We start from the raw sequence: 19,060 nt of genomic DNA, 5'->3' as shown, positions 1-19,060 counted from the left end.
GCCAAGAAAAGGAAGAGGGGCTTATGGAATTGTCTGCCGGGTACCCAAATAGCCTGAGTACTATACAGGTAGTCCTCACTTAACAACCACAATGGGGACTGGAATTTCAGTTGCTAAGTGAAGTGGTCATTAAGCAAATCCAATGCTATGTTATGGCTTTTTTGCAGCAGTCATTAAGTGAATCGCTGCGGGTGTTAAGCAGACCACGTGGTCGTTAAGCAAATCAAGCGGTTCCCTGTTGATTTTGCTTGCCAGAAGCTGGCTGGGAAGGTCGGAAATGGTGATCACATGACCATGGGATGCTGCCACGGTCATAAATGTGAACTGGTTGCCAAGCGCCCAAATCATGATCATGTGACCACCGGGACACTGTGACAGTCGTAAGTGTGAGGACTGGTTGTAAGTCGGTTTTTTTCAGCACTGTTGTAAATCTGAACCGTCACTAAATGAAAGATTGTTAAGCGAGGACTGCCTGTATATTTTCACTCATTGGGGGAGGCAGTACCATTTGTTGCCCCTCCTTAAACCAAGTATGTGTCACCCTTACTAGATAGGAAATGCGACCACATGAGCTAATTCTACTAATTAGCTCATTAACTCTACTAATGAGCTAATTCTTACTAAGGCTACATTAACAAAATCTTGCATGTCAGAAAGTACAAATCTCCCACCATCAACTTTGCAGCCTGAAAACTTAGGGTCCCTCCTTTTTTTTCATTTTAAGTAAATTTTATTAGGTGTCAAGAGAAGAATAAAAACTACCAAAAACCAAAAACCACGAAGAAAAAAACTAAAAAAGTGTGGAAACACAAGAGAAAATTTTTTCGAATTTACAAAAAGATGTGGCTTCCGACTTTTAACAGCAAGGATATACAAAAATTTCCATAATCAATCTCTTACTCTATATTAAACCAAGACACCACATTATTTCTGTAAGTCATTCCACTAACACATAATAAAAATCACTAAGTACAGTTACTCCTCCCCCTTATATTAAAATAAAGAAAAAAAAGTTCGTATAAACGTCCTAAACATCTTTCTCCCCTCCAAAAGATAAAACATATTTAATTATTCCCTTCCTACCACTATTCTATACATTTCTGTCTACTATAATAAGAATCAAATTAAAAAGCACATAAATTGTCTGCTATTATACTTAATAGTACAACAATTTTAATAATCCCAATCTTAATAATCCCAAAAAACAAAAACAATTCAAAACAGTAATTCCATATCTTTAAAAGGGAATAATATCAATCAAATCCTTAAAGCAAACCAAATGAACATTCTTTAACCCTAATACAACAATTTTAATAATTTTAATCTTAATAAACCCAAAAAACAAAGCCAATTTCTGGGCTTCAGGAAAACCTGACTGAGCCTGAAAAAAGTTACTGCGTTGTCAGCTCCGCCCACTGAACCAGTGGGCACAGCTGTTCAGTCGGCCATTCCCACCAGAAGCTGAAAACTTAGGGTCCCTTCTGAGTTTCTTTCTCTGCTGGTTATGCAGCTGCGGGCTATGCTGTCTCTTATCTGACCTTTCGCCCTGTTTCCCAAGGTCTTTCCCACATACCATTAGAATATGAGAGGAACCCTGTAAATATTAATGGGTCGTGTATGTTTTCCTTCCACACTTTCCCTGTGAATTGGTAATTGGTGGCTTCCAGAGGGCCTGATGAATTTTAATGGAGGTAGTCTGTTTGGAAATATGAGGTGGCCCTCCAAGCTCCTCCTTTTGAAACATAAACTTTTTTTTTTCAATTATACCTTTCATGGAAGACTCCAGGCACTGCAAAGAAGGGACTCGAGGTCACAGTTTGCTTAGCACCTGGTTTGGGAAGTGTGGGTCCCATCCATCTATTGCAGGATTCACTAAGATTGGCTTCCCAGTAGCTGTCCTTAACCTGGTTAACGTTGATTCATGCTAAACTTTTTTGGGTGGGTACCTTACCACGTTTTGTTAATGCAACCCATTTGGTTATTTAAAAACTATTTGGTAGTTGATGTATTGTGCTAACCCAACAAATTGGTTAATTTAGGAATCAGTTAAGCATTTTGCATTAATGGAGCTGTTGAGATGTTGGCATTCAACAGGACATTCCTCCAGTGATGTCATAATCTCTGTGGGACGATGAGGTCATTTAGAGCCTGTCATTTTAATCCCATTTTTTTTCTGTTCTCTTGTAGTATTAGATCTAGAGCCAGGAGCTATGGTATCTCTTCCCATCCTTCATCTTTCAACCTCCCCCTACATTTAAGGTTGAAATTTAGGTATTTTTTGTGCAATATGCTAATTCCCTTCTTGCATCTTTTAGTGTCACCTACACTGGCAGTGATGTTCCTTCATGAAAATCTGTGAGATATTTTGCCATTGGCCTCATCTGGATTTGAATAATGCCCATTATCTCCTTGTTGTATCTGTGTTTGCCAATAAGAAATGGAAGATCAAAATAACTTCTAATGGAATATCCAGTTGTTTATAAAATTGGAAGTGATGAACCCCAGTTATAAGGGATCCTTTGTTAATTCTACCAAGCCTTGTTGAATGGCTTACCATCATTGAAAAATTAGGCTTTCTTCTTGCCCCTGCCCCTGCCCCTCCCATTTCCCAACACAGAAAATAATATTTTCTTTTGTATTTTGTAAACAAGAGGAGGAAAGAAATACAGATGAGTTGTACACGAGAATGTCAGAGGAGGCAGGAAAACAGTTGTGAAATGATGGCAGCCAATAAATGTGGGAGAAATAAGATATGCATTGTAACATCTTGATTTGAAACCTCCTTTCCTTGTGAAGACAGGTGGTTGCAGCTTATTCTGAATGCATCTCTTTTTGATGCCATTACCATGATGCTTATCATGGGATGCATGTTACAAATTTCTGGGGAAGTTTTGAGCATTTCACAGTGGCTCACAATAACACTTGGTCTAGTCACATACATTGTTAGGTATTGCCAGCTTTTGTTTTAGCCACATTGCATTACAAAAGCTAACTTGTATGTAAAGGTTCAACGTACTCTTCTATATGGTCTCATGCGGGAGAAACCCATTGGGGTCTCTGCAAAGTCCACAAAGATATTTTATTTTATTGCGTATTTGGCCGCTATCACTTTATTGCTATCGTTGTTGCTGTTAATGATGAAGACTTCTCAGTTGTCTTCCACATGGTGATTCGAGGATTTATTGAATAACAAATAATTGTGCCGGATCTGCAGAAGGCAGACACATTTCGTTCTCTCTCCCTCCCTTTGAAAACCTTTGATATATGGTCCCTTAAAACAAGGATGGGCTGTTACATTCTGTTTGTCATTTGCATGTTGTTTGCATGTCAATTGGATTGTAAAGAGATAGGCAGCCCAGTTCAGACAGATGGTGTCTGGGAGTGCTAAAACTCCGTAGAGTACAGGGAAGGATTACCAGACCGCAGCAGAAGAGTTGATGAGGGGACAAAGACTGCCATTAGCAGTTGAGGTGGGCTGGGTGAGGTTAGTGAAACAAGAGATATCACACGTATTCCTTCCCAACCAATCATAGCTCTTGGTGTATTGCATATAGATAAATGTCAATGTAGAGACAAGGATTTTCCCAGCATCTGTTCTGGAATCATACTGTCTTCCAGATAGATGCTACTACTGATATTGGGATCATAATATGATGACTTCTGCGTATCTCAGCCATAGTTCGGGTGATCGTTTCTCCTTGGCTTAAGTAGAGGGGTCTGGATGAAACCGGGGCTCCCCTGTTCTTTCTTTTTCACAGGTGAGGAGAAAAGAAACTGAAAGCAAGAACTTTATTCCCTTTTTAGGCTGACCTTTGAGCTGCTTTGAACAGAAATTAAACCAAACTTGGCCTGTAAACTTAGAAGATACCTCTCTTTCTCTCTGAGAAGGACTTATGCAGGCTTGTTTCTGATCACTGAAGTCATGGCTGAGAATTTCAACATCGGAACTTTAGATGGGCTTTATGGGCTTGTGGATAACTTCTTAATTTAATTTTTTGTATTTACATTCTCTCTTTTTTAATGGGAATCTGGAATGCCTCCGGGACCCACATATCTCCCAGTTTTAAAAAAAATCTAGATTTGAAATGGGTGCAGCGTATGTGAAGTGCTGGAAATGTGCTTACCTCTTCAGGGGGGAAAAAAGGCAGAAGTAACTTAGGTTGGTAGAGAATATCAAGGTGGTGGGGGTGGTAGAGGGGGTGACAGATAACCTCGCTATTTTGTCTTCTGAAAAATAGATGCTTTGTGACAGATCAGGCCTGTCATGGTAGCCATCTTGTAAAAAGGGAAACCGGTTCTGTGGCAGCACCAGTGAACACTCTGAATTCCAGATGTGCTACTAGTCCAGAAGGTAGCCTGCTGCTGCTCTAGTTGATCACTTTAAAGGGGTCTGGGGTTCTTTTCCTCTCTCTCTTTGTGGCATACCAGTTCTTCTTTCATCAGTTCTGTTCTTAAAGTTGAATTCTTTCTATCCATCTATAAGGTTCAAGTCAACTGATGCTCCAGAAATCACAAAACTCTTTTGAAAGATACCAATTGCAGTATTTCCATTATTCATTTTAAAAATCGGCAAACTTTAGCAGAAAAAACAAGATTAATACTTTCTTGCTGGATGGAGAAGTGTCTTTGTTGATATGTGCCCTTCAGTTACATACCTAATTTCAATCCTGGGGTATCCAGCTTTTTTTAAAATCTGCCTTATTTTCTGTGTGTGTATTAATACAATTCCATGATTGTTCTTGTTGTTATTCTTGAAGCTAAATTTTTCAGGCTAATTATGGTCCTAGTTGACTCATTCCATTGAACCTTCACCCTCTTGAATAAAATTATGGGTGAAAACCCTAGGAAATCACAGCTGTTAACTTATTTATGGGCTGCTGTTTTTGTTTGTTTCAGGGATAGATCTACCATTTATGATGATGCCCCATCCTCTTCTTCCAGTTGGCCTACCTCCTGCTTCTGTAGCGATGGCCATGAATCAAATGAACCATCTCAATACTATAGCAAACATGGCTGCAGCAGCACAGATGCATAGTCCACTTTCAAGAGCTGGAACTTCAGTAATAAAGGTAAGACTCAGACTGTAGCTCTGTAGTCAGCGGAGTAAGACCCAGTTGTGTTAGATTATGTCATTTCAGTAGGAAGTAAAATTTCACATGTGCACATTCCTTCCTGCACCCAGAAAGCCAGCTGGAGAAATCTTAGTTACAACTCAGCTAAGTAGGCAGCTCACATAATGTCCCACAACAGTGCCTTTGGAAAGACCCAGGTGTTTAAAGGTCTCTCAAAGGACAACAGAGTTGGTGTTGTATGGATCTCAGGTTGTTCACTAGCTGTCTTTCTGATATGATAGTTTCCTTCCTCTCTCAGGTTAAGACTGATTTAAGCATGGTTGGTTCCATCATATAAAAATGAATAATGTGTCTTGAAGATCAAAGAACAAAGGAAAGCAGAAATTGAGAATTCCCATAGTTTTTCATTTATATTATTATACATATATTATGCTATAATATTGGCAAAACAATGTTCCTTTTGCAGAATTGAGAAATGATGGACTCATGAGGAACTGATAGCTATGGATGAAATTGCCAATAGAAAAAAAATTTTCCTGCTTTTTTTAACCTGCTATTTGGGAAAAGGAATTTAGGGAATGGAGTCACTCAAAGGAAGAAACATTTACCTCCTTACCCTGTGTCTGATCATCCCAACCTGGATCTTGACCCCCAGTGTACTTTTGAACTTTCAAATTCACAAAGTTCCTATGAAGATACAGTGCAATGGATATCTGGAGGGAAAGTGAATTATAAATGTGATAATACATTTATTACTGCATTTGTTTTATATACTGTACTTCTAAAAAATGCATGGTTTAAAAAGACATAAATACGTATTTCTTTTTAAAAAATCATTAAAATTTGCTGTCCAGTTAATCAGAGCCACAATTTAGTTCAGTGCTAGAGAGTAGGGAGGAGAGGACCAAAGAACATTTGGTAAAGTAGTATCTGATTATTTATTTAATTTGTCTATCATTTTGATTTCTACAACCCCCCACTTATACATGACTCTGGGCCCTTACAGAGTTAAGAACAAGAATGGAAATAGCCATGCAAGGGAGGAAACCACAATTAATAACAGACAACTCAACTAAGTAGAGGGCTCACATAATGTCCCACAACAGTGCCTGATCCAGGTGTTCAAAGCTCTCTGGAAGGAAACAAAGTTGGGGTTGTATGGATCTCAGGGAGAGGGTTGTTCCAGAGGACAGTTGCCTGTTGGGCTCACCTGATTCTTCCAGGGGTTCTATCATGCCCTTATTCCTCTTTCCTGGCTTTCCTGACATGGATGCCTCCAGGTATGAGGTCTTCAACCCATAACATTCCTCATTGCTGAGAATTCCAGATGCTTTGTTGGGGGAGGCTGACCCAGGCAATTTTGAAAGTGAAAATGATAATCCCTGAGAACAGCAGGAAAAGAATGCAAACCAAGCATTCCCATGGGCTCTACCAGAGCATCAGAGCTTTGTCTGGTGGCACTCAGGCCGAACGTTTCCATGAATGTCTTCATTCAGCCATTTACCTTTTGAAACCCTTTTTGTAAAGCTTTAGCCGAGCTGCTTCTCTGGCACCGGAAGATCTTGGCTCCCTGGAAATCTTTGAATGAAATGATTTTGTCCTCTACCCCATACATCACATTTGCCATCCAGAACAAAGCTGTCTCTCTCCACATCCTCCCTGCAGTATCCCACCACCTGTCTCTAAAATGTGCCTGCTCAGCAAAGTTAACATTTAGTACTTTGGAAAGAAATGTCATAACTATGAAATTTGATTTCCTCTGGACAAGAACACTATAAATTAAGCAAAGCCACAGTAGCCAGGTTTCAAAAGTCTTCCTTGCCATCTATAATCTAACCTAATGTGATTAGCAGCTCCTACTAGCACTTCCATAGTTAAGGATGCTGTCAAAAACTCTATTATAAATCCTTGCCTTCAGGGATTTACAGTCCCGCTGAGAAAACTTTCTCTGTGTTTGAAACTCAGCTCACTGTGACTCATCCGCAGGAGCAGAATTTTAAACAAAATGTCAGGTGGGTATATTTTTCAGAAGTCTAAAGTGGACTGAGCAGAAAATAATTGGTCCAGTTTGGGGGAAAGATTTTTTTTTTAAAACAGATGAAATGAGTGGTCTTTTCCAGGGTTAACCTTCCCCAATCCCACACCACTAGAATTGATATGCTTGTTTGATTAATCAATAAAACTAAACTGTTAGTCCCTTTATAGCATTTTATGGGATTTGGGGAGAAGGATTAAGCCTTATCTTTGCAAGGCTCAAGACACCAAGTTTAAACCCTTTAAAAAAAACACTCAGTTCCAAAAATAGCGCCCATTTGTTCCAAAGGTTTGAAGGATTAACAGGCAACCTCCTGTCTGAATAATTTGGCTTGCTCACTCTAGCGAGATGTTACTAGTTATTTGGAGGCCAAAAAAATAAAGTCTCTTCCCAGAATAAAGTTGTCCTCTCCTATGATAGCTTGTTGGAGAAGGACTGGGATTCCTTTTTTTTTTTTTTAAACTAGGGTGCGGGTCCTGCCTTATACTTTCTACATATCTACAGTGGCTTGATGGCTGTTAGCTGTCCAGGGTTATCTTATATAAGATGAGTGGCCATATAAATCGTTTAAATTAATCAATGAAACCCGTCTTGGCCACAGAGCTCACAGGGGGTCTTGGGGTCATCTTGCTGGGGAAAGAGCAGCATTCATTCATTCATTTTTCAAATTTCTGTCACCACCCATCTCCCCCTCAAAACTGTCTGTGAACATGCTACCTACGGAACTCACTGGACCAAGAAGTACCTCTGCTCTTTCCTCCTCTGTGCTCCTTCCATGACTAGTGACAATATTTTGGTTCCCAGATAATTTTTCCAAGGTGCCATTGGTGGATTGGTTTTTAATCAAATGTAAAATGAGTTTGCTGCTACTGCTGCTGTTTTTTTAAACATCCAAAGAGCCTCTCAAGCATTAAGAATCTCAGTATAGTGGTACGTACCTGCCCACATCGAAAATGTGGGCTTGCTTGTTTTACAACAAAACATTGAGAATTTCTGCCAATCTGTAGACAATAGTAAACCTGATGGAGCGATGATTGATAGTCTTTGGCATTTTTCTATATTCTTTTCTGGACTAAGCTCTTGGGAAGGTGCCTTATACTGAGCTAGAAAATTGATCCATTTAGCTCAGATATTGGCTGAACTAGAAATCCCTAAATCCTTTTGCCATTGGAGACATTCTCTGGAATGCTGGGAATTGTGGTTCGCAATAGCTGGAGGGCTGTGGATTCCCTCTGTCAGGCCCAGCCCAAGAATGACAAAGAACCAATCCAGCCAAACTTTAGTCCTTTATTGTTCTTGGGCTGGGCCTGACAGAGGGAATCCACAGCCCTCCAGCTATTGCAAACCATATAGACAGAATCTTGCCAGACTAAAGCTACTCTACCTAACCTAAGGGGAAATTACCTGGGAGGCTCTAGGGAAAGGCTATCCTGAACCTCTTAGTCTTCCCACAGTCCAGCTCTGGACTGTGTTTTCTCTTATCTTGTTCCCCTCCTTGGAATGTGCTCCCCACTTCCTGAGAATCAGCAGCATTACTGAAGTCCATCACACTCCTCTTGATTTATACCGATATCATCTATCCCAGGACTGTAGCATCTCAAGCTCTAGGACTGTGTTTGTCATTGGGTGCAAGATTCTACATGTTAATATGACATGTGATAAATTATTATTATTACGTCCTTAGGAGAAATCTTATTAATTATATTTCATTGTTCTAATATAAAAATAATAATTTTTATTTTTCTTGGCCTCTTCTCCTACTTTGCCTGTTCCACCAACTTAGGGCAGTGTACCCTCTAGCATACTACTCAACCCCCACCCCACTCCAAAGTTTCCCATTCCTGATCCACAAGAACTATCAATATCCTTTCAGGCAGTGCTATATCCTGCCGCCTACCGTCTGATCATTTTTAATGAGGTTTAGTCTGGGATGTCCTCCTTTGCCCTTCCATTTTGCTGCATCTTGAACAGGATGGTCCTCCAGTTTTTAAATAATTACAGTTCAATTTATTGCCTCATTATGGGGATTGAGCAACATTAGGAATCCATGTGTGTTCCTAGGAAAGAGGGTTTGATACTCAGAAGTACCAGGTGACATTTCCTTGGAGCTCAAGGGTTCTTTCTGGGACATATAATAGCACTGTTTTTATATGTAATATCTTCAACTTTTTTGTCTCTTTGTTTGCAAACCCTCACATTTTCCTATGAAAATCAGCCTGGTCGTATTATTAGCTCAATTGTCTATCAGCCTTTTGCTATGTTCCAGGTTCTTTTAATGTTGACTCGGCCATTAGCATTTGTAATATGCATTTATAATAACAAATAGAGTTCTGATGCAGACTTGAAATAGCACTCATGTCTTTTAGCTCTGAGAACGTCATTGAACCAGTCAGACATAGCATCAAACAAGGGCTGTTTCTATCATGGAAAGGAGATTGCAGTGAGCTGGAGAGAAGGAGAAGGCTCAGTTGGCTGAAAGAAAATGAACACGGAGTATTTTTGTCATGGTACAGAAGAGTTACCCAAACTGATGATCTGGCATTGCATGTAGTATTTCTAGAATGCCATGCTTTCTTCCCAGATCTACCCCTGCATTTCATAGAAGGCAACCCTTCCCTTTGAAACTGAGTTGTGGAGTTCTTTCTTTTTAATAACGTAGGAAGCTTGCTTCTGCTGACTCTGATCACTGTTTTGTTGCCCAGTGTTGCAAACACTGTCCAGCATCTGCTTTACAGTTTCAGGCAGGATTTTTTTTTTTCTGTCCTTATGAGAAGATGGAAGAGATTGACTTTAATTTATTAAAAGATGCAGTTGTAGACCACAATAGGAGAAAGAGAATGAATGTAGATTGTTCTGCATTCCAACCAAATGCTTTATCGTAGGGTTGGAACCCAAGCCGTCTTTTCTTCTGGGCGGAAGGGAGGGATCTTTCCAACTGGATTTCCAGACAGGACTTACACAGTGAGCTGAGCCATAGTTTGGTTAACTCAGGTTAACTGAACACACTTAGATTTGCCCAGCTTGCTGACCCTTGAAATTTTACTATGGGTGGGCTCATACAACATGCAAAGCCCAAAATAAACAAATTACCTTATGGCTTAGTATGTTGTATGAACCAGGTGGGAAAGGATTTGGATTTTTCTGGCCTTTTGAATCCCTCTGTAGATTCAAAGCACTTCTCCCTGTTTTTGGCTGTGTGGTCTTTGTTCTGAAATATTTTATGCCTGCCTTTAAATGCTAGAGTTCCCTGAGTAAATAAATTGCTCCCTTTTGTATTTCGGTGTGTGTTTGTGTTTGTGTGTTTTAATTAGAGTGAATGGAGAAGTGAAAGTGCAGAGATGTTGAGGGACTTCCTGATTTCCTCTTTTTTGAGTTGGAAATTGGAAGAGAGTAAGAAACAAGTTTTCTTCTTCAGCTAGTTAGTATCTTTTCAAAGGAAGGATTGATTAACAACTCAGGGCTAGGCAGACATCATTGGGCTACAGTCCCCATCACCCTCCAGCCTGGCCAGTAGTCAGGGATGATGGGAGTTGCACACCAGCAGTATCTGGGGAACCATATACAGCTTATTCCAATCCTCCTGTATTTTTCTGTATGTACATGGACTGCCTGGGATGTTAAGTTTTCCCTAGTTACACAGGAAGAGTATGAATATTGTCTAATGATGAGAAAATGGTTTCCAAATTCCTTGCCAAAGTATTGTGTTTTTGAATGACTGTTTACCAGGATCATCTGATGATTTGTTAACTTGTTTTGTTGTTGTTTATATGAGCAGGTGGCAATTGACAAATTGGTGAGAAATGGTCACAACGTAGGGAAATTAGTGAGCGAACATCTGGTATTAAAGACTAATTGATGCTGAAAGTGAGGAATTTTTTTTCAAGAACATAGATACAGTATATGTGTCCATTTCCAAAAAGACTGGATGGGGCATAGTTGAGCACATTTCACATGTACTACAAAGACATGGGCTAAGCATGTGAATACTGAACCAACGTAATTCTTCATGAGGAAATTTGCCAGAAAGGACTGTCATATGGCAGTGCCCTTTGAGCAGTCCATCCTGAGATGGCCAGAAGAGCTAAGGAGATACAATAGTAATGATGCCAGCTCATTGATGAGATAAATAAAAAAATGTGTTAACATAGTTTCTGTGCTCACTCCCTTTCCCCATAAAATCACAAGTTTGTGGTCTGTTTTTGATTCAGACCAAATCCTGAACTGGGGCATTTCTTCTGTTGTTCTTCTGCTTCCATTTTCATTAGTAACTTAATGCCCTCTCCCTTTGCCCTGTCCATCTGATTGCAGAGAAGAAGCATGGAAACAAACTATATGAATAAAATTTCCAGTATTCCAAAAGAACTCTTGTTGGCAGAGAAATGCCATTAAGTCCTTTAGGAACTCATTAATAGATTAACATTTGGGTGAGTAATTATAGTTGCAGTGGAAATAAAAATAAACAAGGCAAACCATCATGTCACGATTTCTCTAAACGCGTGGAGATCGATATGATGAAATACCACATCTGAAGGACAAAGGTCAAGTGGATTGTGCCAACACTAGGTAAGCTGGGCATAGGCAGAGAGAGAGAAAAAAATTCTGCTGTGAGATTGGCTGGGTTGATTATTCTGAATGGTGGGTGGGCAAATTCTGAACTATCGTGCATGAGAACAGGCAATATTATAGTATGTTACAGATGTTTTGGATCCAACAAGTAGCTGAAGCAATTGAGAATTGAAATCCAAAATACCTGGAGTGCAGCAAGTTTGTTTGTTGGTTTATTGGTTTTATACCTGCCATATTCAATAGACTCTCGGTGGCTTACAGTGAATACAACAAAATGACAATTTAAACCATGATGTAGAATACCAACTCGAGTGACAATAAATAAAAGAGGTTGAAATAATAAAAGTGGCAGAATAATTGGGTTTTTAATTGCTTCCTTAAAGGTCAGTGGGGAGGGATGAGTCTGATTTCCGATGGGAAGCCATTCCAAAGCAGTGGGCTGCTACAGAGAGGCAGTGCCACTAAACGTGGCTCTCTTCACCCCCAGATGGGGGGAATCATTAGCAGCAGTTCTCTGCAACATCTAATAGGTCAGGCCAATATAATTGGAAGAAGGCAATCCAGGAGTCAAGCCAGGGGGGACTTTATGGGTCAATACCATCCACTGTAATTTGTACTTAGAAACTTATTAGTAAGCAATGCAGGGCCTGCAGAATTGACATTGTATGTTCCCATTGTCAGGAATGGCTAAGTATGTGGGCTGATGCATTCTGGACCAGCTGTAGTTTCTGAATATCCTTTAAGGGCATCCCCATGTAAAGAGTGTTGCAGTAATCCATTCAAGTGGTGATGAGAGTAGCTAGGTCTTCTTGGATCAGGTATGGTCCTGCTGTTGAGAAATGGTTGACAAATTTCTACTTCCTCTAAAGTAGTCAGAGAAATCACCCACCCAATTTGTCTGCCCATAAATTAGGTAGAGATTTTTTAAAGGCCATTTTTGTGCCCAAGTCTACAACACTGCAACAGGAAGGGCATTCTGGAACCAGATTCAACTTGCAGAGGTAGAAACTTGATTTTTAGTTGTGCGGGTCCCTGGTGAAATCTGGAATTGCTTCCTTTGGGGTTCCAACAAACACCTAGCCTTCCAGTAAATATAGATAGCAGTCAGGGATTTAAAAACGTGTAGTCCAAAAACACCTAAAGAGCTACACATTCAGTAGCCTTATGGTACAGTAAAAGAAAGCAGTTGATGCACACCAAAAAGTAGCACCTTGGACAGCTCCACTGATCATTCAAGTCAATAAGCCTGTGGTTTCAGCAACTGATAATTTCCAGTCGGCTCTAGAGATTCAGCTGCACCTGGATGGCCACTCCATGTGCCAGTAAGAGAACCTGCTTCAGTTTAAGGGGTGCATCCAGTCAATAGCTGCTTTTTATGAGAGAGTAAAGGAGTCAGTTGTTCTACTATGGTTTCTGGACTAGTGTCCTCATAGTCAAATGATGGCAGGCTGTCCTGTTCATACCAAAAAGTATCTGACACCATGGGCTTTTTCCTGCAGAATGGATTCTTTTGTGGGCATTCATTCCAGTTTGGTATTTCCTAGAAACCATGTTCTTGGCCATCCCCCATTGAAAACCAGATCATGGATACATAAATGAAAATAATACGATAACATACCAGTAATGAAGCAAAAACGTAAACACCAAAGACAGTTAAACATATTTTAGCAACCAATACTGAGCCTACAACAGAGCCAATGTGGTACAGGTAGTCCTTAATAACCATTCGTTTTGCAATGGTTCGGACTTATGATGGCACTGAAAAACCAACTTGCGACTGGTCCTTGCACTTACAATGGTTGCAGTATCCCTACGGTCACATGATCATGATTCGGGTGCTTGGCAACTGGTTCGCATTTACAACTGTCACAGCATCCTGTGGGTCACATGATCACCATTTTCACCCTTCCCAGACAGCTTCCAGCAAGCAGAATCAATAGGGAACTGCATGATTTGCTTAATGACCATGTGATTGACTTAACAGCCACTGCAAAAAGGTTGTAAAATCAGGTTGGATTCACTTAATGGCTGCATCACTTAGCAACCAAAATTCCAGTCCCAATTGTGGTTGTTAAGCAAGGGCTACTTGTATAGCAATTAAGATGTTGGACCAGGGTGAGAAAGACTGAGATTCAAGACTATCTTCAGTTTGGAAACTCATTGAATGACTTTGGGCTAGTGATTCTCAGCCTAAATTCTTCTCAGGATTGTTGTTGTGAGGAAAAATTGGAGGAGGGAAGACTGTGGGATATAAATCTAACAAGCAAGCTTCAAATCAGTCTACAAGTATGCTGACTTTTCACAATTCACAGAGTTCATTTTTAAAAGGGTAAAAGAATAAAACAGCCTATTCAGAGCCTATTCAGAGCCATTCACACCTCTGATCAAAGTGGGACAATGAGCAAATTGGCCACAGAGGAAAAGGGGTAGATGCGTGAAGGAGAAGGAGGTGGCCCTTCAGTTATTCCAGTCCTGAATTGTGTTGACCTGTTATAACTAATAATGAATTGCACTCCCAAGTTAGCCAGAAGCAGCGGAGTTTGAACAAAACTGGAAATAAATGCGCTAAAATGTGAATCACAGCTGATGTTGTTACAACACCTAAAGTATATTGCAATTTGCTTCCAATGATGTAGACATCTATGTTAGTGGTCATGTCTACGCCCACATATAGACAGCTGAAGCTCTGCAAAAATTCTTCTGGATGTCCAGACTGTACTGGACCAATACTGGCATTTTAAGCATTCTTCAGTCCTTCAAGAGCAATGAAAATTTATACTCTGGTTTCTGTTCAGATCATATAAACATTTTGTGTCCCCCCACCCCCTGCCTTCAAAACTGGCTTCATCTGAGTTGAAACCCTCTTTTAACATTTTTGGTGTTTATGTCTGTCTGCACACACCTGTGTGACTATCTGCTACCCAGAAGGGGGCTTTTAATATCGTGAGATAGCTGAATAACAGCTATTTTCAGAAAGAGAATTGAAATGTACCAAGAGTGACAGGGAATTGTAAAATCCACAAATGACAAAAATGAAGTCATCAAGGGGTAAAGAGATATTTAGCCTATCAGCTCTGCAATTTTCCAATTGCGGTGTCCTCATTGATTTGTTACAAATACTGTTAACCCTGTGTTTGGAAAATGCCAGGGACATGATTGCTTGTGTTCTCATTTGTAATAAAATAGATTAACTTGCTGTGAAATTTTAACTAGACGGAGACACAACAGTAGCTACCTAATGAACCACAGCTCATTGCTGTTAAGTAGCTTAATAGAAGCATACTGATTACACCGCTGAAAAATGGATCTGTTTATGTGCAAGGAAGAGGCCCCTAGCATACATTATAGCAAAAGATAGCCACAACAGGCTTTCATGCAGGAGAGGACCTTACTCTGTACCCAGGATTGCCTTGCTGTAGCTAGCCGCATCTAAATGACATAGTACAAACATGATGCTAAGTCATGGTTACATGATTTGTTGAATAAACCACTGGGGGCAGGTATTGCACGTCAGGCTAAACCATAAACCCTGCTTACAAACCACAATGCTGAGTTCACAGCCCACCCCACCAGAAAAGCAGAGCATATAATGGTTTAGCATGATGCATGCGCTCAATCAATGCAAATCCAAATGCTCATTCCCCAAGTATCTACCTACATGACTTCACCATCAAGTCCTTGAGCTTATGTTCAATTCAAAGCCCTTCATTAGAGTACATCAGTAATGACTGAAATGTGATAGTTGTACAGATAGTTTATCTTGTACCTGAAAAAGTCACCTTCTGGGGCACAAGGGAATTATGCCTTTAAGGAGAATTGTTAGTCAGCAGATGCTTGTTAGATAACTTCTCCTAATAAGACTAATATGTGGTGTATACTGTATATTGACTGTATCCCTTTCTGGGAAACTCACTGCTATTTTATGTGTACTGGTTCCTGAGCATAGTTAGCACTCTTCCTATAAATAAAAAAGACTTGTTTGCCATCTGAAGTAACCTGACTGTGGACCCCAGACCTAAGCTGGAACCATGGGGTAATTCTGGGCCAGCAAATGCCACACCATATCCACATTAGATGGAAAGGTGCGATATAATTCCTTCTAACAATGTTTAGATCTAAAGATAGGTGGGAAGCCATGGAGATGAGCTTGGAGAAGACATCCAGAAGGTATTAGGACAAAAACAGGTTACAGAAGAAGCATGTATTAAGCGCAGGGAAGCAAGAAAGTATTAGAAAAAGATTTAGACTGACTCCCTGGGGTATAAGGGAAGGAAAGGAGAACACAGGCAGACTTGCAAGATTCTGTTACTATATACTCTCAATAAAGCTTAGTTCTAGCTTTCCTGTGGAGTCAGTGTTTTGATCTGGTCTACCTTGTAAGGCTGACAAGGTATAACTCTTATTTGTGTCCTTATTTAAGCTTTTTAAAAAAATATTTCCTTCTACCAAAATGTGATCCTACAGATATACAGGTAGTCCTCGCTTAACAACCACAATTGGGACCAGAATTTCAGTTGCTAAGTGAAGTGGTCATAAAGCAAATCTGACCCAGTTTTACGAATTTTTTTGTCGTCATCAAGTGAATCACTGTGGGCATTAAGTGAACCAAATGGTCGTTAGGCAAATCACACGGTTCCCCATTGATTTTGCTTGCCAGAAGCCGGCTGGGAAGGTCAAAAATGGTGATCACATGACCACAGGATGCTGCGACGGTCATAAATGTGAACCAGTTGCAAAGCGCCCAAACTGTGATCACATGACTGCGGGGCCGCTGCAGCAGTCATAAGTATGAGAACTGGTCATAAGTCATTTTTCAGCACTGTCCTAAGTCTGAACTGTCACTAAACGAATGGTTGTTAAGCAAGGACTACTTGTACATCATAATAAATTGCAAACTGTGTTTATTGTTACTAGTAGTTCTGAACCCTTACCAGGTTTTCGCTAGTGATACATTGCACAAAATAGAACACTGGGCCTTTCAAATGTGTCTGATAGATGCAAAAAACCAGCACTCCTTGCCTATTCTCTTCAGGTCTACTAATCCAGGGATTATTTTCCTAACAGGAATACCTTTTTGATATTTATTTGGTATCCCTTTCTTTCTTTTCCCAACACAGTTCTCATGTATGCAGTAATATCCTACCCATGTCCTGAAAAATGCCAGAGGTTTGTTTCCAACTGCTTTAAATCAAAAACTCCCTCAAGATGTACCAAACTTGAAAGGCCTAGAATAGATTACTATCTGTTTAAGCTTAACAAATATTTTTAATTAGTAGGCTAACAGTATAGCAATTAAAGGCTTGCCTTTTAAGTTTTATTAGTTATTGTATGTTCATTAACTAAGAGATAATTAGTTAAGAAAGCATGTCCATTGAGGATTAACCACTGCATAATAGATACGCATCTGTGATTTTGAGGTTCACTTGGTATTGAATGTCCAATAACTATCCTATTAAAAACACATTTGAGGCAGTGTTTTCTGCACAATTCATTTAGAACAGATGACACAACATACTCTGATAAAGGCCCTTTGTCATAAAACTCTCTGCACAACGTTCAAAAGGCTTTGCTTGAAATATGAGGCCTAGAAAAACCTTTCCCTGGAGTGCAAAACTCCAAGGAAGGCCTAAAAGCAGAACTTGGCAATAGTTCTGGATTAAATTAGGAGTCAAAGCCAAGTCCTCCTTTCTGATGCACCAGAAGGTGAATCTTAATAGATTCAGGACAAGTCTTTGGCAGAGTTGCAGTAAGAGAACTTCAAGTCATCCTTCTCCAGCCTAGGTGTCCTCTGGTTGGGCTTCCGTCTCTTAGTAATTTCAGCAATGAGGAATGTTGCTTGGGGAAATAAGTATGTGTGAAGGGTGGTCAAGGTTAGAAAAGGCTAGTTTATACTTTGGATGTAAGGGCTGTATTTCTAAGTGGGGACCTAGTCATCTGCCCCTAAGACTTAGCCTGATGGCACTTTTATGGACATTGTTACAAACTCATCATCTGAAGCAAACAAGTTGCAGAGGAATGCAGAGATAAAGTTGATGGAGGAATGCAAGAACCATGAGTAGAACTGTTGAAAAAGAATGCAAAGGACAAAGTAGACCTGGAAAAAGAGGGAGCAGAAGAAAGAAACTCAAAATAGCTCTGCCTTGATTCTGTATAAGAGGGGGCAGAAGGAAACCCTGTCAGGCTTTCAAGATTTGTTGTTATACCCTACAATAATAAAGTTGCATTCCAGTAGTTCTTGCAGTGTGTGTTTTTTGACCTGGCCTATCTTGAAGGGCTGACACAAGGTTAAACAAAATTAAAACTGATTTCCTTGCTTGCTCTTGTAGGGAGCAGTCAGCTTATCTAATTTTCTTTATTCCTGCACCTCTGGGGAGTGATTGGGTTGGTCATCCTTAGCTATTGCCTGGTTGCTAATGAACTGCAATATAGAGATGGAGGGGGGGACCTGATATCCAAGTGTCAAGAAACAATGGCTGTCATTTCAAAATAGAGCCACCTCACCTAGTCTTGCTCTCCTTGTCTCTTGTCTCATTCCTTCTCTGGATTTTCTGCCAAGGTCACTCTGGTGGGTTATTATTCTGGCATCTCAAGACATCATAGCATGCTGTGAAGGTGCCATTCAAGTTGATTGGCAGTGATGACTCTTGGGTGCTAGGGGTGTGTAATTCATCCCAATCTTATTGAAAGTATCAATTCAGTTTGATAATCCAAACCCATTCAGAAAATCAGTCTGATTCTGTTTGGACATCCAAATTGAATTGATTCAATTCAGACTTCCGAATTGGTTTGGGGAAAAACACATGGAAAGTTCCAAATCTCCCAAACTGATCTGAAGGCCTCTGATTCTATTCCATTTTTCAGTTTAGTTTGGAAAGTCAATATAGAGATTCATTTGGATCGCCTTCAGATTGAATCCCTAAATAAACACAATTACTTTCTTAAACCAATCTTCTTTCTTTAAAGGAGAGGATCCAAGACAGCCCTTCGCCTGCTCCATCTGTAGAAGAAGGCCAATGATCTCTGATTTTATTCTATTTTTCAGTTTAGTTTGGAAAGTCAATATAGAGATTCATTTGGATCGCCTTCAGATTGAATCCCTAAATAAACACAATTACTTTCTTAAACCAATCTTCTCCTTTCTTTAAAGGAGAGGATCCAAGACAGCCCTTCGCCTGCTCCATCCGTAGAAGAGGGCCAACGACCCGGGAGTCACGCCTCTTCGCACCAGAGCAGCAGCGTTTCAAGTTCTCCATCTCAAGTTGATAACACACCAGATAGAATTGGTTTGTACTCTTTCACCGTTGACTGTTTTGAACTTAGGAACAGCCCTGCAGAAAATGGGAGAAAGAAATTATTGTGGGCAGTGAAGATATATCTGAAAATTATT

General features: G+C 40.1%; 1 protein-coding gene across 1 annotated transcript in view; it reads left to right on the top strand.

Moving 5' to 3' along the window:
• Positions 1-19,060, top strand: part of DACH2 (dachshund family transcription factor 2) — a 286,703-nt gene that overhangs the window by 218,648 nt on the left and 48,995 nt on the right. Inside the window, exons 5-6 of the mRNA XM_063313700.1 lie at positions 4,897-5,069; positions 18,821-18,956. Of these exons, the coding sequence (XP_063169770.1) occupies positions 4,897-5,069; positions 18,821-18,956 (309 nt within the window). The remainder of the gene's footprint in view (positions 1-4,896; positions 5,070-18,820; positions 18,957-19,060) is intronic.

This window comes from Candoia aspera, chromosome 12 (assembly GCF_035149785.1).
Source record: "Candoia aspera isolate rCanAsp1 chromosome 12, rCanAsp1.hap2, whole genome shotgun sequence".
NCBI lineage: Eukaryota > Metazoa > Chordata > Lepidosauria > Squamata > Boidae > Candoia > Candoia aspera.
This window is presented reverse-complemented; position numbering and strand designations above follow the sequence as displayed.